The sequence below is a fragment of the Electrophorus electricus genome, chromosome 21 (genome assembly GCF_041902795.1).
Source record: "Electrophorus electricus isolate QZ-2024a chromosome 21, ASM4190279v1, whole genome shotgun sequence".
NCBI lineage: Eukaryota > Metazoa > Chordata > Actinopteri > Gymnotiformes > Gymnotidae > Electrophorus > Electrophorus electricus.
In genome coordinates, this window is record NC_137517.1 from 3865885 (window position 1) to 3884747 (window position 18863).

Sequence of the window (18863 nt, forward strand, 5' to 3'; positions counted from 1 at the left end):
GACTTGTCCCTTGTGTGATACACTGTATGCTTTTAAATGTGAAATAAGTGTTGCACAACGTATAGGTTAAGTGGTGTGCAAAAATATGATGTCTATCTCTGAGTTGCAAGTTTGTTACAAATAGAGGCCTAGAGACACAGAGCATACATTTTTTTTAAACCAAAGCTTGTTTGGTTTTTTTTGTTTTTTGTACAGATACAATAAATATTTGTCTTTGTTGAAAACGTTCCAAGAATATCCCATATTTACAAGGCCAAATGCAGTTCATGTAACTTTAAAGTAATCAAATATATATCTAAGGTTTTATCTCTGGCGGTTCATATAGCAGTATATGCTATATTTGATATTATATGAGGCAGTTCAGGTATTTGTTTCCTTTCTTATTTATTGGTATTATTTTAAAGGGCCTGTTGTTTTTGTGGAAAGGTTCATACTACTTTGCAATTTTGTTTTTAAATAAAATATGTGTTTTTCTAAGCCAACTAAGCTGTGTAGTATATTATTGAGGCTCAGTAGTAGCTATATTGTTATATAAAATAGCAAAAATAAATCTAAATATTGATGTCAGAATTAACAAACATTTAACTTGAAAGTGTTTATATCATTGCACCCATAATTGTTAATGAAGAAATATAAAAACGATCACTGAATTTGCCGAGGTTACCGTGATTCTAGTTATTAGTGAACTGGTGCCATCTGGTGGAGAAAGCAGGTTTTCGTCGTATTGACTTCTCTACAAAAGCCCCACCACTCTGTATTGTTTGACTTCTCTGTACTCCTTCACCTGACTGAGGAAGTTAACGTTTGTGATAGCATGCTAGCCTTTAGTAAATCTGCATTCAGGTCAGTCATAAATATGATAAGCTCTTAACACTGGTATTTACTACTGCCTGCCTTATTTCTGAAAGGAGTCTAAACTCCCTCCACTGGATAGAGTACTAATTACTGATTCTCTCATACTGATGAAAGTGAAGTTTGGACTAAACTTGGCCATCACAAAGAAACAGCACAGCAGCTGTGGGAGGAAATACCTGCTACAAAACCCTCTATCAGAAGAAGAGTTTTCATGTCCTGTGTGCTGTGACATCTTCAGGGATCCTGTTCTACTGTCGTGTAGCCATAGTGTGTGCAAGACCTGTCTGTAGCAGTTCTGGGAAACCAAGGGATCCTGAGAATGCCCACTTTGTAAAAGATCCTCTAAATCTGACCCTCCCTGTAATATAGCATTAAAGAACCTGTGTGAGGCTTTTCTAGAGCAGGAGTCAGAGAGATTCAGCGGGGTTTGTGGTGCTCTGCAGTCTGCACAACGAGAAACTCAAACTCTTCTGTCTGGAGGCCCAACAGCCTGTGTGTGTGGTGTGTCATCTTTCAAAGGCACATAAAAATCACAACTGCTGTCCAGTAGATGAAGCTGTATGTGACTTTAAGGTATGAAACTTATTCTATTATTTTAAATTCCAAAAATTTGCACAAACATGGTTTAATATGCTTGTGAAATGAGTAAATGATTATGTTGTTTGACATAACAGTTGTTGAGAGTTGCTTTGTCAGGGTCAGTAGATGTGGCTTCAAGGTAAAGACCCAAATATGTGTGGCTCATAGATTGACTAAATCAGAAGAAATGCCCAGTGGTTAAACTCACCCTCTGAAACTCTAATGTCTCTATGTTGTAATAAAGTCTATGAGAATCATATTCTCCAACACAAGACTAACTCTACATTAGAGATAAGGGAGGAGTCCACTGTACATTTGGTGAAAGAGGAAACCTGCCACTCTGTTTTCTGCAGTTTCACTCTCTGGCACTCACAGCACATTTATACATTTACAGTTTCCACCTGCTGGACAAGGCTCCTGCTGCTCTCAGCTAAACTAATTTTAATTGTAGAATAAACTCAAGACCTCTTTGGAGCCTCTACAGCAGAATCTGAAAGCCTTAGAGGAAGTCCAACAAACCTGTGATGAAACAGCAGCCCACATTAAGGTGAAACATCATTCTGAATTATTGTATATGTTGCTAAAGTCATGATTTCCTTGAGTGTCCACTTATCCTGTGGAGAAAAATATTCATACACATTTGTGCACTGTATATATTTCTGCATCATCTCCAATTCCAGTGTCAGGCCCAGCACACAGAGAGGCAGATAAAGGAGGAGTTTGAGAAGCTTCACCAGTTTCTAAGAGATGAAGAATCAGCAAGAATAGCTGCCCTGAAGGAGGAAGAGGAGCAGAAGAGTCACATGATGAGGAGGAAGATTGAGGAGATGAATGGAGAAATAGAATCTCTATCAGATCAGATCAGAAACCTACAGAAGGAGATGGAAGCTGAGGACATTCTGTTCTTACAAGTAAGAATCACCCTCTCTCCATTTCTCCATCTCTCTCTCCATCTCTCCATTTCTCTCTCTCTCCATCTCTCCCTCTCTCTCTCTCCATCTCTCCATCTCTCCATCTCTCTCTCTCTCCATCTCTCCCTCTCTCTCTCTCTCTCCATCTCTCTCTCTCTCTCCATCTCTCTCTCTCTCCATCTCTCTTTAAATCACACACACACATGCATGCAAACAAATGAACAAAAACAAATAAGTCAAGTGTTCTGACATTTGTTTGTTTTGTATGTAAAAGGCTCTTTAGATGCATTGATTTCATTTTCCTTTATTCAATTGTCTCATTGTTGTCTTCTCAGAACTTGACATTGTGGTGGAATTTTGAATAAACAGCAAGTCAGACGTGATTAAAAGAGTAATTTAATAAAGAAAATAAGGCATACAAAACACAGCTGTGTGAGAGCTAATGCTCTAAGCAAACGTTCTAAAGGGGTAGACTGGCTCTGCTCCTTATACCTAAACTTCACATCCTGGAAGGGATGTCCTGTCATCCTGTATACCCATTTCCTGCTCCTTGTTGCACTAAGCACTTCTGCACATATCAGGATGCTCTGTTCCACCAGGACAGACACAGTTTGCTAGATCCTCTTTATCAGGATTAGTCGCACGACACATGCAAGATCACGAAGCAGCTGATTCAGCAGTCGTTTTGTTCACATAATATACAAAGACAGAATGTGCAGACTAAACTATTCATATGGGATTACATAGAGAAAGGATTAACATGAATCACATGATAATACATGATCGAATAATAATTTCCATCACAACATCCACATTGAAACAGTAAGTGATTATTATTTATATTTTGATCTTCCTGTTAGTCCGCAGAATTTGTTTGTACATTGGTGATATATGAAGGTGGTATCCTGTATATGAAAATGAAAGATACATTGGTGTTTAGTGACAATATAAAACATACATTGGTAAAGTCAGTGAACGACATATATCATGCTGATCTGAATTTAAAATAATTTGATGGACAGTAATATCGTTTAACACAGTTTCATTACATTTTACACATTTGACAGACCTGCTTATCTAGAACAACTTACAATTTCAAGCATGTTATAGAGGCACGTGAATGTAGTGTTAGGAGTTTTGGCCAAGGATTGTTATTGGTATAGCGTAGATCACTTTCCCAGATGGGGTTTCCCAAGGGAGAAGCAGCATTGTTAACCTATACACTATATTATAACCAGTTCTGTACTATACAGAGTTCAACATACCCCAAAGGAACCTGAGAAGGTGTCAGGAGCTCTGATCAATGTAGCAAAACATCTTACCAACCTGAAGTTCAGAGTCTGGGAGAACATGAAGTAGTTTCTCCAGTACAGTGAGTTTTTGTTTTCGTGGAGTAGATTTATTGGACTGCTTCTGTAGTCCTCAGAATTAGGACTTTATTTGGAGTATTCTGGGTTTGGGAAATGAAAGATTACAACATTAAAGGCCTCTAACAGTAAAACCACTGATAAAAATGTCTGCCAAGAAAGGAGTCATTTGTACTAGTTATTTTTCATGTGTGATACCTAAAAATGAATCCAAGTCTGTATGCAAATATTAACTAATAAAACCAGTAATATTGATTTCAAAAGATCAAAACAACAAGCAATAAACAAATGAAAGTGATAAATATCTTTGCAGCTCTACGCCTTGCAGACCTATATGCGTGTGTTGGACTGTATGCGCACCAGTACCAATCGGGACTGGGACGCACACTTATCACCGACACTTCACCCTCTTTTCCTACAGAGGGCGCACAAACCACATAAACACGTTTGCTGTACATCCCATTAGTGGATTGCATAAATATACCAGTGTATGTACTAGTCACTCTTATGAGGCCTGTACAACACAAATTTTTTAACTTCACATCATTAAATTCAACATATTATGTAATTTAATCATTAAGGCAGTGTGCAGTCTAGACAGTCTGTTGTTCTATTGTGTGTGTAAGATACTTTGACCCAGTTTCTGCTGGACCGTTTTGATTTTCCTGAGCTGTTCTTAGAATAAAAGATTAACGTGGAGATTAAAATGATGTTCTATGAATTTATAATACTTGAATTTACTTGGAGAGCGTTTTATATAATTATTTTTAATGCAACAAATCTAGGTGTCCATAACATGATTTTTGTGCTTACATATCAGCTTAGCTGTGTGCAATCTAAAAGTTAGAAATATAACATACTTAATGTTGTAGATGTTGGCTTTAGACTGACAGATTGTTCAGTCAAGATAAACTACATTTGAGGACCAGATTAACTAACTCTTATCATTCCAAATATAATTAAATCAAAGATAAAACTTATCACTCCTAATAATACAATAAAATCCAATTCATACCATGTTAGACTCTTGTGTCATTACCAGACATAAGGTACATGAGGAGGCTTAATCCCTGTAAAGGTCTACAGATCTAAAGTCATCTCACTCAAAGTAAAGGGTCTGCAGTCTGTAGATGTGACCTCATCACACAAACACATGAAGAACATGTGATGATTCATTCTGTTCTCTCTCCTCAGCTCCTGTTACTCTGGACCCCAACGCTGCACATCCACACCTCCACCCGTCTGATGATCTCACTACTGTAGAACGTAGACCACAGACATCACTGCTTCCTGACAGTCCAAAGAGATTTGATAAGTGTGTCCTGGGCTCTGAGGGCTTTAACTCAGGGACACACTGCTGGGATGTTGGTGTTGGAGACAGTGATATATGGGCAGTAGGTGTAATTAGAGAGTCTGAATCCAGAAAAGGATGGTTTTTCAAGAGTTCAGTGTGGACTCTATACTACAGTATAAGTTGTGGTTTATACAGGGCAAACTGCCCAGGACCAGTAGTTAACATCCTCCCACCTACAAAAAAAATGCAGAGGGTCAGAGTGCAGCTGGACTGGGACAGGGGGAAAGTAACATTCACTGATCTTCTAACCAGTACACACCTGCACACAATAACACACACTTTTACAGAGAGAGTTTACCCATTATTCTGGAATATGTCTATTGGTCCTCTGAAAATCTTACCAGTAGAGATATCAGTAATGGTAAAAAAAAAAAACAGTCTGTAGTTTGTTGAACATGTTGTCAGCGTCCACTGCATGTGAAAAATGGTATATAATCTGTGAGAACTCTGTAAGTGAATGTTGAGTCTCCACAGTATTGAATGGTTTACCAGTGTTTCCCAGTCCTGGTCCTCCAGTTCCCTGCACTCCACATTGTAGTGTGTTCCCTGTAAACCCAGAGTGACACTGGACCCATTACAGACCAAAACACTGAACATTGTTGAGCTGAATGGAGCACTGCTACTACCTGTATGTTTACACAAGGGTTTATGTGGTCAGCGTTAGTGTTCAGATGTTTTGTTTTTCTTTGACCTTCATCCACAGAGGTGAGGCTGTGCTTTAAGGCCAGTAGGACTGAAACTCTTTTTAACTCGGATCTTAAACAATAGAATTGACAACACCACCTGTGCTTGTAAATATGGTTTGTTCATGACATTTGCTGTCTCATTAATCATCTTAGAGTTGGTTTGGTTTTCTTTTGTTTATGATTTGCTGATTCTTTATTAGATTCCTGTCCTCTCGTACAGTTTAAAAACTATAATATATTCAGGGCAAATGTAGTCTACTGGTCTACAAATGAATGGATATTGAAAAAAATACATATAAGGCCAAACGTACACTTCCATTTTACATTAATAGTGCTTACAGTTTACCAGGGCAGGTCTAGCAGGCCAGATCTCCACAAGTGGAGACTAGAGAGTGACATTATTAAAGTCACTGAGATCTTCACTACAAACCATTATACAGCCAATGTTTGACTATGGAGACTGTACTCAGTTCAGCTGAGCAAGGCTATGTGCTTGATTTTATACACCTGTAAACAATGGTTTGGCTGAACCTTACCTCAGTAATTAGTAGGCGTGACCACACAATTGCATTAATAGTGTACATCACTTTTGACTGAGTCATCAGGTTTCCCTGATTCAGTTAGATGTTCATGAAGTGTCGCCATCTAGTGGAGGAAGAGTATAGTTTGCCATCTACCTAAAATAAATCCTCTCTTTTCCATGCTCTGCCTATTCGAGGGGTAAAATATTAGCAGGACTAGTTGTCACCTGTGCAGCAGGTTCATTATAGGTGAAGGGAAGTGAATGGACAGAAGGAGCCATTACAGAGTAGCACCACAGTGTCTGTTGGGAGAAATGGATGCTTAATATATTATGTTTTATTATGTTATGTCTCAAACATATGTACACAGAAAATATAAGCAAGCTATAGTAACGGGGATCAAAGGTCAAATCCCGTTAGGACTACACAGAATAATGAGCAAGACATTAATGAAGAGACAAAAATATCCATTCAGAAATGTAACTGGCAAATGTAACTATTAATCAACCTCAGGATTGTGATATAGTCTTGAACTTCAAAATGAACACTAGACCACAGATTTCCTCATAAAACCTAAACAAACAACAATACTCACTGTGATATCAGAGTGTGTGCAGCACTGGATTAATGTGAATCAGGGAGAGATTTCTTTCATTTCTCTAATTGCCTAACAACACTATTTTATGGAGGATTTTCTTGTCATAGCTGAAGTGGTGAAAGATCTGTTTGATCAGGTCAGAGTTCAGTGTAAGAGGGTGGAGGAGAACAGAGACCCAGCTTCAAGGAGGAGACTCAGTTTAACACTCAACACTGTTCAACTGGTCCCCCCCCCCCCCCCCCCACAGCACTGCACACTGGTTAACTGGATCTGATTGCAGACATGAAACACCAATAGTTAAACTACTTGTGGTTTCCATCACAGATGCTCCTGCCTACACATCCTCTCAGTAATACTACAGTCACTTTAGCCCATTAAACCTGGAAGGAAGATACAGAGAGGGAGAGAGCCACAAATATTAAATCAACTTCCATTTTTTTCAGTTTCTCATAGCCACAAGCCTGTCACAGCCAAACACATTTAGTCACTATAAATAATATAATGACTAAAGTCTTCACATCTACCTTAAACACTTTATGCTTGGATGTATGCATGTATGCATGTATGTATTCATATATGTATGTTTGTATGCATGTATGTATGTAGGTTTGTATGTATGTAGGTTTGTATGTATGTATGTATGTTTGTATGCATGTATATATGCATGTATGCATGTATGTATGTATGCATGTATGTATGCATGTATGTATGCATGTATGTATGCATGTATGTATGCATGCATGTATGCATGTATGTATGCATGCATGTATGCATGTATGTATGTATGCATGTATGTATGTATGCATGCATGTATGCATGTATGTATGCATGTATGCATGCATGCATGTATGCATGCATGTATGTATGTATGCATGTATGTATGCATGCATGCATGCATGTATGCATGCATGCATGTATGCATGCATGTAGGTATGCATGCATGTAGGTATGCATGCATGTAGGTATGCATGCATGTATGCATGCATGTATGTATGCATGCATGTAGGTATGCATGCATGTATGTATGTAGGTTTGTATGCATGCATGTAGGTATGCATGTATGCAGGTTTGTAGGCATGCATGCATGCAGGTTTGTAGGCATGCATGTATGCAGGTTTGTAGGCATGCATGTATGCAGGTTTGTAGGCATGCATGTATGCAGGTTTGTAGGCATGCATGTATGCAGGTTTGTAGGCATGCATGTATGCAGGTTTGTAGGTATGCATGTATGCAGGTTTGTAGGTATGCATGTATGCAGGTTTGTATGCATGCATGTATGCAGGTTTGTATGCATGCATGTATGCATGTAGGTTTGTATGCATGCATGAAGGTTTGTATGTATTTTCAATTCTCTGTCTTAAATTATCTTTTCTTATTCCTTTATTCTTTACAAGTATTTATTAGCTAACTGCTAATGACAGCTTGTATAAGAGGTAGCTCTGGTGCTAGGACACAATGAGTGATATTGTTATGAGTTAATGTATCACTGTGTTGTCAAACTCTGGTCTGAGATGGCCAGAGTCCAGTGTGGTTTGATGAGTAACCTGCTTAAACACACCTGGGTCAACTCACTGGTCACATGCCAGGTTTAGTAGGTGTGTCTGAGCAGAGCGATCACAACTTCTGGACTCTGGCCCTCTAGCACCCCAACTCCCTTGTCTTAAGACAAACCAATCTGTGTAGTGTGTTAATGGAGTTCTGTAGAATTAATCCTTTTTTACACAAAATATATCAGGGAAAATCAAAATATTGACCTCAATTAACAAGCATCTTAAACTTGAAATATCACTGCACAACTAATTAATAAATCAAAATTAAAAAATAAGGCAGAGTTGGCTGAGGTTTGCCCGATTCATTTGTTGGTAGTATACTGGTGCCATCTGGTAGAGAAAACAGTTTTTTCATCTGATGACCACATTACAAAGGTCCCTCCTCCCAATAAATACCTACCTGTTTGAGGAAGTAAACTTTGAAATGCCACACTGGTCTTTCAGTCAGAAATATTATGAGAAGTTATTAACTCATATCTAATTCTTCCTGCCTGATGGGAGTTTAAACTGGCTCAGTTGGATAAAGGACTACAGTGAATGATTCCCAACTGTGCTACTGTGTTTATTACAGAACATCCTAAATGTGAGAGTGAAGTTTGGACAGAAAAAGCCATTACAAAAAAACAGCACAGCAGCTGTGGGAGAAAATGGCTGCTACAAACCTGCTGTCAGAAGAAGAATTTTCATGTCCTGTGTGCTGTGACATCTTCAGGGATCCTGTTCTACTTTCATGTAGCCACAGTGTGTGTAGGACCTGTCTGCAGCAGTTCTGGCAAACCAAGGGATCTCCAGAATGTCCAGTTTGTAGGAGAAGATCTTTGAGAGGATATCCTGTCCGTAACCTTGCACTAAAGAACCTGTGTGAGGCTTTTCTAGAGAGCAGGAGTCAGAGAGCTTCAGCAAGGTCTGAGGTGTTCTGCAGTCTGCACAATGAGAAACTAAAACTCTTCTGTCTGGAGGACCAACAGCCTATGTGTGTGGTGTGTCAGACCTCAAAGAAACACAAAAATCATGACTGCTGTCCAGTAGATGAAGCTGTGTGTGATTTTAAGGTATGAAACCTATTCTGTTATTTTGCATTCCAGAATGTAGCACAAACATGATTTGAAATACTTCTGAGAAGAGTAAATTACTATATTTTTGCTTATTTGACAGAGCAGTTGTTGAGATTTGATCTGTCAGTGTCAGTGGGTGTGTCTTTAGGGCACAGAATTACTAAATATGTGAAACTCAGTTGTCAAACTCACTCCACGAAACTCTAATGTCTCTATGTTATAATAAAGTCTGAGAATCATATTTTCCAACACAAGTCTAACTCTACGTTAGAGATACGGGAGGCGAACACTGTACATTTGGTGAAAGAGGAAACCTGCCACTCTGTTTTCTGCAGTTTCACTCTCTGGCACTCACAGCACATTTATACATTTACAGTTTCCACCTGCTGGAAAAGGCTCCTGCTGCTCTCAGCTAAACTAATTTTAATTGTAGAATAAACTCAAGATCTCTTTGGAGCATCTACAGCAGAATCTGAAAGCCTTAGAGGAAGTCAAACAAACCTGTGATGAAACAGCAGCCCACATTAAGGTGAAACATCATTCTGAATGATGAAACATGTTGCTAATGTCGTGACTTTCATGAGTGTCCACTTATCCTGTGGAGAAAAAGATTCACGCTCATTTGTACACTGTATATATTTCTGCATCATCTCCCATTCCAGTGTCAGGCCCAGCACACAGAGAGGCAGATAAAGGAGGAGTTTGAGAAGCTTCACCAGTTTCTAAGAGATGAAGAATCAGCAAGAATAGCTGCACTGAAGGAGGAAGAGGAGCAGAAGAGTCACATGATGAGGAGGAAGATTGAGGAGATGAATGGAGAAATAGAATCTCTATCAGATCAAATCAGAAACCTACAGAAGGAGATGGAAGCTGAGGACATTCTGTTCTTACAAGTAAGAATCACTTCATCTCATTCTTTAATTTCTCACTCTCTAATTTAAACACATACATGTAAATTAAACTTAAAATACAACTGCAGTAGTGAAGAATTTGAATTTGTTCCCCAACATTTGCTTTTCTGTGGAAAATGCTTTAATGACTGATTTCCCTCTAAGAAAGACAAATGTCTATTCATCTTATACACAAAATGATTGAAGGCTGGTTTTGTAAGCTCAAACCATGAATGCTCAGTGATGTACTTTTCTTCGTATAACTTTCCCTTTGTTTCCATTTCAGAACATGAAGTTTACAATGAAACAGTGAGCGATTCCCTTATGTCTGTTTTTCACACTGAAACCCACTTTCATAAACTGAATACAGTAATAATTTAAGATTTTACATTATATTTCTCCTTGTCAGAGTTTGAGGAAAATTTCTGTAAACTACATGCAGTAATGTAATTTTACATTACATTTGATGTTTTCAGAGTTCTCCACACCCCAAAGGAACCTGAGAAGGTGTCAGCAGCTCTGATCAATGTTGTAAAACATCTTTCCAACCTGAAGTTCAGAGTCTGGGAGAACATGCAGAAGATTCTCCAGTACAGTAAGTTTTGGTTTTCATGGAGTAGCTTTATTGGACCTGATCTGGTTCTGCACTCCACATGATTTTAACTGTCATTATGAAAAAAATCATTTTTATTCTGGGTTTGGAAACACACTGCAGTGTGACATTAAATGCAAGTGTAGCAGGTATCGTTTCTCTCACTTGCAAACTTGTAAGACCTTTAGTCAGTACATGCCAAACTCAAGTTGCCCACACCACCCTCAGTTAGAGGAAGAGGGAAACTGTCTGCATCTACTAATACACCATATACAGGGTTTCTACACACAGAGGTTTACTGCTGACAGTAGATTTGTGGACTGCAGAAACTGATGCACAGGTGGTTTATTGACACAAATAAGAAATATAGTTTAAACATGATTAACAACAACAATTAAAATACGATTACATCCACAACTACTGTTTTCAGTAATCACTGGCGACATATAAAATTCAGTGGGATAGTATGGTTAAGTATTCAGTGGTATAGTATAGTTAAGGGCTACACAAACTAGGATTACTAATACTCAGGGTACAGTACAACACAGCAACCACGCTGGCCAAGCTTACAGGAATCAACAAGTATTAAAAAACAGATTTATAACTCTGCCATAAGGATGTGCTTACCACCAATTGTGATTTGCACTTCAGAACTGAGATCTCGTGGATCCACAAAGACCTTTATAACGTTAAAGACCTAATTACTCTTACGCTCACATTAAAGCATTAAACCGCACTACAAGCCAATAGTTATTAACAAAACCGTACATACACAGCACTGGACAAATCCCTAACGCAGCAAACATCTACAGCCTCGGCCCAATTGAAAAATGAAAATACAGGAATTAAAATGTGGGGCATCGCAAACCAACCGTAGGCCATACACCGCTCTTTTCTCAAAGAGAACAAATGCGAGTTAAATAGTTATCGTTAGATTCCCAATTATGGGAACGCAGCACACCCAGGAGAGCTGCTACTACTTGACTCAAAAAAATGGTCTGTAGGGAAAATTTCACTCTGTCTAAGAACTGATTCAAATGTTCAGTAATGTTTCAAATAGTTCACTGTGTTTGCTGTCTAATGACAAAGTGTTCAAACATGAAATTTTGGCCTTACATATTATTTGTTTAGTTATGAATGCAGTCTAATTGAAAGAAATATTACTCTATATAAATGTGATGTTATCTGTACGCTACCAGGTTTGTGTTGTTAAAATAAACTAAAAATGACCTCACTGCAGTGCTACTACAGGAAGAAGCACTGAGGTTTCAAGTTTCATATGAAAACACACATGAAAACATATAACACTGAGCCAGCTGCAATACTGTGTGTGAGGTCATAAACACACGTGACCACATGTGTAACAGTGGACCAGCTGCAATACTGTGTGTGAGGTCATAAACACACGTGACCACATGTGTAACAGTGGACCAGCTGCAATACTGTGTGTGAGGTCATAAACACACGTGACCACATATGTGACAGTGGACCAGATGCTATACTGTGTTTGAGGTCATAAACACATGTGACCACATATGTAACAGTGGACCAGCTGCAATACTGTGTGTGAGGTCATAAACACACATGACCACATATGTACTGTACCAGCACTGTGTGTGAGACCGTAAGCATTTGTCTCTATTTGCCTCCTAATTACCCTTCTTGCCCTTCTGTACAGCTTAAAAGACTATAATATCTTCACGTCAAATGTACAGTCTACTGACCTACTAATGAATATGAATGAATAATGAATTATGAATGAATAATGAATAAATACACATAAGGCCAAACTTACACTTCCATTGTACAATAATAGGACTTACAGTTTACCAGGCCAGGTCTAGCAGAGAGTGACACCATTAAAGTCTCTGAGATCTTCACTACAAACCATTATACTACCAATATTTGAATATGTAGATTGTTCTCAGTTCAGTTCAGTTTGACCAAGAGCTTGAATCCAAGTGCTTGGATTAATATGAATCTGGGTAAGATTTCTTTCATTTTTCTAATTGCCCAACAACATTGTTTTATGGAGTATTTTCTTGTCGTAGCTAAAGTGGTGAGAGATCTGTTTGATCAGTCCAAAGTTCAGTGTAAGAGGGTGGAGGAGAACAGAGACCCAGCACAAGGAGGAGACTCAGTTTAACACTCAACACTGTATACTGGTCCCCCCCCCCCCCCCACAGCACTGTTACACTAGTTAACTGGATCTGATCGTGGTATGAAATACCAACATGTTAAATCAATTGTGGTTTCCTTCACAGGTGCCCCTGCTTACACATCATTTTAAGAACACACGCAGTCACTTTAGACAACTAATCCTGAATAGAAGAGACACAAAATATCACATTAAAGAATTAAAATCAATTCTTGACCTCATAATAAACTAAAAATGTAACTTGAAAATATATATCAGTGCTCCCCTGATTGTTAATAAATATAAAAACCAAGGTTGAGTTAACTGAAGTTTGGCTGATTCAGTTGGTTGTTAGTGATCTGGCACCAACTGGTGGAGAAACCAAAGTTTTTCAACTCATCGACTCCTTTACCAAAGCCCCTCCTCCGTGTACACGCCTGCCTGTTTGAGTTAGTACCGATATACACTTTTTGGGATCGGCCCCCATTCTTACATACTGCCATTGGACACATATATGTGCAAAGGGATTGTGAACTCATTTTGGATCCCAATACGCACTAGGTTAAGTGATCGTCCGGACAGTGTTTACTGCCCTTTACTGACCTGATTACCACGGTCAATATACAGGTTTTGGGACTCACTAGGGGCGCTCTTGTGCTTTCTTGCCCCTCACCCCGCCCTAGACCCTAGTTCCACATATAGATTGAACACCCTGAAAGCAGTCTGAGCACAGAGAAAGCTATAATCCCAAATCAAGCATGTTAAATGGTGTCATATATACTTCGAGTGGGATGGTCTGTTCAATGGTCCACTACATCCCATCCCACCTGTAAGGGGAGGTTTGTCCAGCTGTCCTGTCCATGTCTGTCTGTCTAATGGAGCTTACTCTGAGTATATATGAATGGGCACCAAATAGACACCAGTCAAAAAAGGTCAGGAAAGGTCAAGGAAGGCCCAATTGGCCCCAAAGCGTATCCATTTGCTCATTGGCACCCCCTGAGGACAAAAATGGAAGTGCCTGACACCTAGATGCTAAGGAACAGGAAGTAGCTTTCCCTCACTTGTAGGGTCACATGATTTCACTGGCGGGGTAAGGGAGGCTCCAGAGACAACATATTAAAGTGCCAGACCCCTTGAGTTTATGGAACAGGAAGTAGTTTTCCCTAAACTGTGGCAACCCGGCCTTCCGATATATTATTCGGGGCACCCAGATGAGCCACCAGTCGACATGGCCGCTCCCTAAACACTGTTTGTAAACATCCCACTCCAAGTATATTTCCATTCATATCTCATATACTTGTTCTGGACACCCTTGAGAAAGGTCAGATTGACACAAAAATTCAGTATGTTTGCCAGAGACAACCCATGACACTGTGTGAAAGGAGGACACCCTAGTGTGTTGTTTTCTATTACAACAGCCAGAAGATTTTTCCCTGCATTGTGTACAGATTTGAAAGGACACAGACACACAGGAGCAGGCAGAAGACAATATGTCATCCATGAGACCTCCTACGTCCCACCCATGAAATTTCGTGACCCTATGTGGTCCTGATCCTGAAATGATAACCCTATCCCTTGATATGTATGTTTTAGGCCCTAAACACCAGCAGTGTAACATAGGAGCCCGAAACTTGCTAGCTAGATACTAGACCTAAGTGAGTTGAAGTGTCCTAACTTTGAATTCTCTAGGTTAAAAGGTTTTCGTATGCCAACCCATAACATATGTACTTAAAGGCAATGCATTTGAATAGGAGAGGCCTAACTAACGTTTCAGGGCCCTAAACACAATGTAGGTATCCCAAACTCACTAGCTTGATACTAGACCTAAGTGAGATAAAGTATCACAAATTTGAAGTGTCTAGGTTAAAAGGTGGGCATAGGCCAACCCCCAACATGTGCTTATACTTATACTTTCTGACAGTCCCACTTCAAGTATATTTGAATTATGTCAAATATATTGCATGTGGGATCCCAATAAAAATCTATGTTAGTTGTCAAATATACTGCAAGTGGGATGGTGTCAACTTCCAGTATATTTTAACAATGTCAAATATACTGCAAGTGGGATGGTGTCTAAGGTTTCCAAAGTTATTATTGTAAAAGATGATTTTTTGCTTTGATACCAATTTTCCTTGTAACCAGCAGTATGGCCTTAGACAGAAATAGATTTTTGGTGAAATGAACTGATGGATGACAGTTGGTGCCCATCTTATTAAAGACCAGCAGTAACCAGCAGTATGACCTTAGACAAAGACAGAAATAGATTATTGGTGAGTCATAATAAATCAAATGTACTGCAAATGGTATGAAAATCCCAATTCAAATATATGTCATTGAGTGTGTCAAATATACTGCAAATGGGATGAACTCCCAATACAAGTATGTCATTTAGTGTGTCAAATATACTGCAAATGGGAAGAAAATCCCAGTTCAAATATATGTTATTTAGTGTGTCAAATATACTGCAAATGGGAAGAAAATCCCAGTTCAAATATATGTCATTTAGTGTGTCAAATATACTGAAAATGGGATGAAAAGTCAAATTCAAGTATAGTTGGACTTCTGCCACTCTGTGGAGAAATGTGGAATTGCAACAAAATGACCTTTTTTTGTTGTTGTTAATTCTTTGTTAATTCTGTGCTCAGGGCAGTCAAAAATAGTATGGCAAGTTCTTAACTCTGGATATACATAATTAAAAAATAAAGATAAAACTGTAAAAGAACAATACAATAACTGACATCATTCCAATTATAATAAAATCAGATATAAAACATATCACTCCTACTACAGTAAAATCCAATTCATACCATGTTAGACTCTTGTGTCATTACCAGACATAAGGTACATGAGGAGGTTTAATCCCTGTAAAGGTCTACAGATCTAAAGTCATCTCACTCAAAGTAAAGGGTCTGCAGTCTGTAGATGTGACCTCATCACATAAACACATGAAGAACATGATGATTCATTCTGTTCTCTCTCCTCAGCTCCTGTTACTCTGGACCCCAACACTGCCCATCCACACCTCCACCTGTCTGATGAGCTCACTTCTGTAGAACGTAGACCACAGACATTGCTGATTCTTGATAATCCAGAGAGATTTGATGTGAATGCTTGTGTCCTGGGGTCTGAGGGCTTTAACTCAGGGACACACTGTTGGGATGTTGATGTTGGAGACAGTGATTTCTGGGCACTGGGTGTAATTACAGAGTCTGAATCAAGAAAGGGAAAGTCATTCTGGGGTTCAGTGTGGAGTCTATGCTACAGGAAAAGTAGTAATAATTACTGGGCATGCTGCCCAGGACAGAAATGCCACCACCTCACACCTACAGAGAAACTGCAGAGGGTCAGAGTGCAGCTGGACTGGGACTGGGGGGAAATGACGTTCACTGATCTTCTAACCAGTACACACCTGCACACTATAACACACACTTTTACTGACACGGTTTTCCCATTTTTCTGCAATGCATCACACTGTCCAATAAGAATCTTACCAGTGAAGATATCAGAAACAGTAGAAAACCAGTCTGCAGTTTGCTGAGCACATTGTCATTGTCCATTGCTTGTGAACCCAGAATTTTGTTTTTCTTTGTACAGATGTTTTGGTTTTCTTCGACCTTCGTCCACAGAGGTGAGGCTGTCCTTTAAGGCCAGTAGGACTGAACTCTCATTTTAACTCAGGTCTTAAACAGTAGACCTGAGAACAACACCTGTACTTGTAAATGTGGATTATTTATGACAGTTACCATCTCATTAATCAACATAGATTTGTAACTTGGGAAGAAGTGTTGGCTTGTTTGGATTTGTTTTCCTTTTGTTTCATTAATATATGTCTCATTATTATGAACAAACATTGAGGAATTTGACATTCTGAGTTATGACTTTTTGTTTTGTCAAAAAAAATGTTTTCAATATATCTCCATTCATAAATTTCATGTTCCTGATATAGGTATCCAATTGTGTTGTTTTTATAATGTGAGCATTTTGTTATGATGTTCTTATTGTCACATACGTTACAAATAAAAGTGTGTGTGTGTGTGTGTGCGTGCGCGCGTTCGTCTGTATGGCCAGGACCTCCATATTTCTCACCTGCTCCTCATTGTGTATCGTTAGTGTGCATGTATATAAGTTTTGTGTTTGAATGTGAATGTCGTCAATGTTTAAACCCGGTTAGCCTGCTAGCCACGTAGTTGTCTTTGTTTTGTGTTATAAAACAGTCGTTATAAAACTGTGTTATAAAACAGTCGAGTCGTCGTGTTTGACACGACTCATCCCCGCATCCTGCTTTGCCTTCTCTCGTCACAAAAACATCGACCGCCAAAGGATGCTGGGAAAGAAAAAGAAGGGGATGAAGGCGCATAACCATTCCTCCCCAGACCTTACGGGAAAACCCCTCCATACTCCTGGGCACTCCCGGTGCCCAAACAACAGGGGAGAGTGCTCCTGGAAAATGTTGGGAGGGCCCTGGGTATCGCTCAGGGGTGGACTGTGCAGAGTCCTACAGGCCCCCGACGGACTATGAGAGCTGGTACAAGGGAGACCAGTATCCAGATCTGGACTCTGCAGGGTCCTATTACCCCTACTGGGACTACCGGGAGAGCTATGGGGAGTTTGAACAGAGGGAGGACTATATGGAGGTCAGCCTCCAATCGGAATACACCAACATCAGCTTCCAATCGGACCCTGAGGTCCATCAGGTGGAGAATCCGGTGATGGAAGTGGAGGAGGTCCTCCATAGGGATTCTGCCTCGGAGATGGATACCGCGTCAGCGGATTCCGAGAGCGAAGGCCCTCCGGCGCCCTAGGTACCTCTCAAGGCTCTGCGCAGGAGGCGCCGCTCCGGAACAAGTAGGCTGCCCAATGCGGCTTGCAGGGAGGCGTCGTCCTCAAATGAGGACACTCCCTCCACGAAGGCTTGCAGCCTGAGCTCAAGCACCTACACCGAAGCCTCGTAAAGGAAAGAAGGCGGCCTCAGCAGTGCCTGCCCTCGAAAGGACAAATCAGCATGCGTGTCTCCAGATATGCGTGCACTGAAGCCGGAGCAACCGCCACCACACCAGTCGGTGAGAGAGGATCCTATCCAGCCGGGGTGGACTCTGACCCAGCCAACAACTGGGGCTTCTGCTACCTTCCCTGGACTTGGAAGGTTGCTGGTTCAAGCCCTGCTGCTGCCGGATTGCTGCTGTCCTGAGCAGGGCCCTTGGTTGCTCCTGTCTAGGTTTGGGCTGCCTGGCAGTATCCTAGCCCACATCCATTGGTGGTGTGGCAGTCAGCAGTTGTATTCTGTACCTCTGTTCTACTGTGTATGATTATGTACATCACTTCTGACTGCGTCATGCTCATGAAGTGCTGGCATTTAGTGCAGGAAGAGTATAGTTTGCCATATGCCTAAAAATCCTTTCTGTTCCATACTCTGCTTACTTCAGAAAGTGAATCTTGTATGGTCACTTCAATATGAACTAATTCTGTATTCTGGTTGCTTGGCAACATTAATGACAATGTAAACGTTGGCTGCAGTTTTGTTTTTTTTTCTTCCCCCTTTCTGTTTAACTTAAATCCTCTCAGTGGGGTAAAATAGTTGTGACCTGTACAGCAGGTTTTTTATTGGGGAATGTAAGTGAACGGACAGGAGCCATTACAGAGTAACAACACAGCGACTGTGGGAGGAAATGGTTGCTACAAACCCCCTTATTATATTATGTCTCATAATGATACACACAGACAACATACAAGCTAGAGTAACGAGGATCAAAGATCAAATACCTTTAGGA

The 18863-nt window shown here is 40.0% G+C and overlaps 2 protein-coding genes across 4 annotated transcripts; both read left to right on the forward strand.

The window, feature by feature from the left end:
* The first annotated feature begins 962 nt into the window (after positions 1 to 962).
* LOC113576434 (E3 ubiquitin-protein ligase TRIM35-like) lies at positions 963 to 3790 on the forward strand. Its single transcript, XM_081704857.1, is given in 5 exon segments — positions 963 to 1256; positions 1258 to 1428; positions 1886 to 1981; positions 2115 to 2344; positions 3575 to 3790. Coding segments are annotated over 5 exon segments (921 nt in total). The 3' UTR covers positions 3705 to 3790.
* On the forward strand, positions 2826 to 18557 carry LOC113576435 (E3 ubiquitin-protein ligase TRIM35-like). Of its 3 annotated transcripts, XM_081704692.1 has the most exons (8): positions 2826 to 3167; positions 4907 to 5027; positions 8993 to 9473; positions 9910 to 10005; positions 10139 to 10369; positions 10653 to 10675; positions 10843 to 10961; positions 16080 to 18557. In XM_081704692.1, the coding sequence occupies exons 3-8, from the start codon at positions 9069 to 9071 to the stop codon at positions 16631 to 16633; spliced, it is 1428 nt and encodes a 475-aa protein (XP_081560818.1). In that variant the 5' UTR covers positions 2826 to 3167; positions 4907 to 5027; positions 8993 to 9068; the 3' UTR covers positions 16634 to 18557. The 3 variants fall into 3 exon arrangements, with proteins under 3 accessions (XP_081560818.1, XP_035377218.1, XP_081560819.1); XM_035521325.2 differs by lacking the exon at positions 2826 to 3167 and having other exon boundaries at positions 4311 to 5027; XM_081704693.1 differs by lacking the exons at positions 2826 to 3167; positions 4907 to 5027 and having other exon boundaries at positions 8036 to 9473.
* Positions 18558 to 18863: the final 306 nt, after the last annotated feature.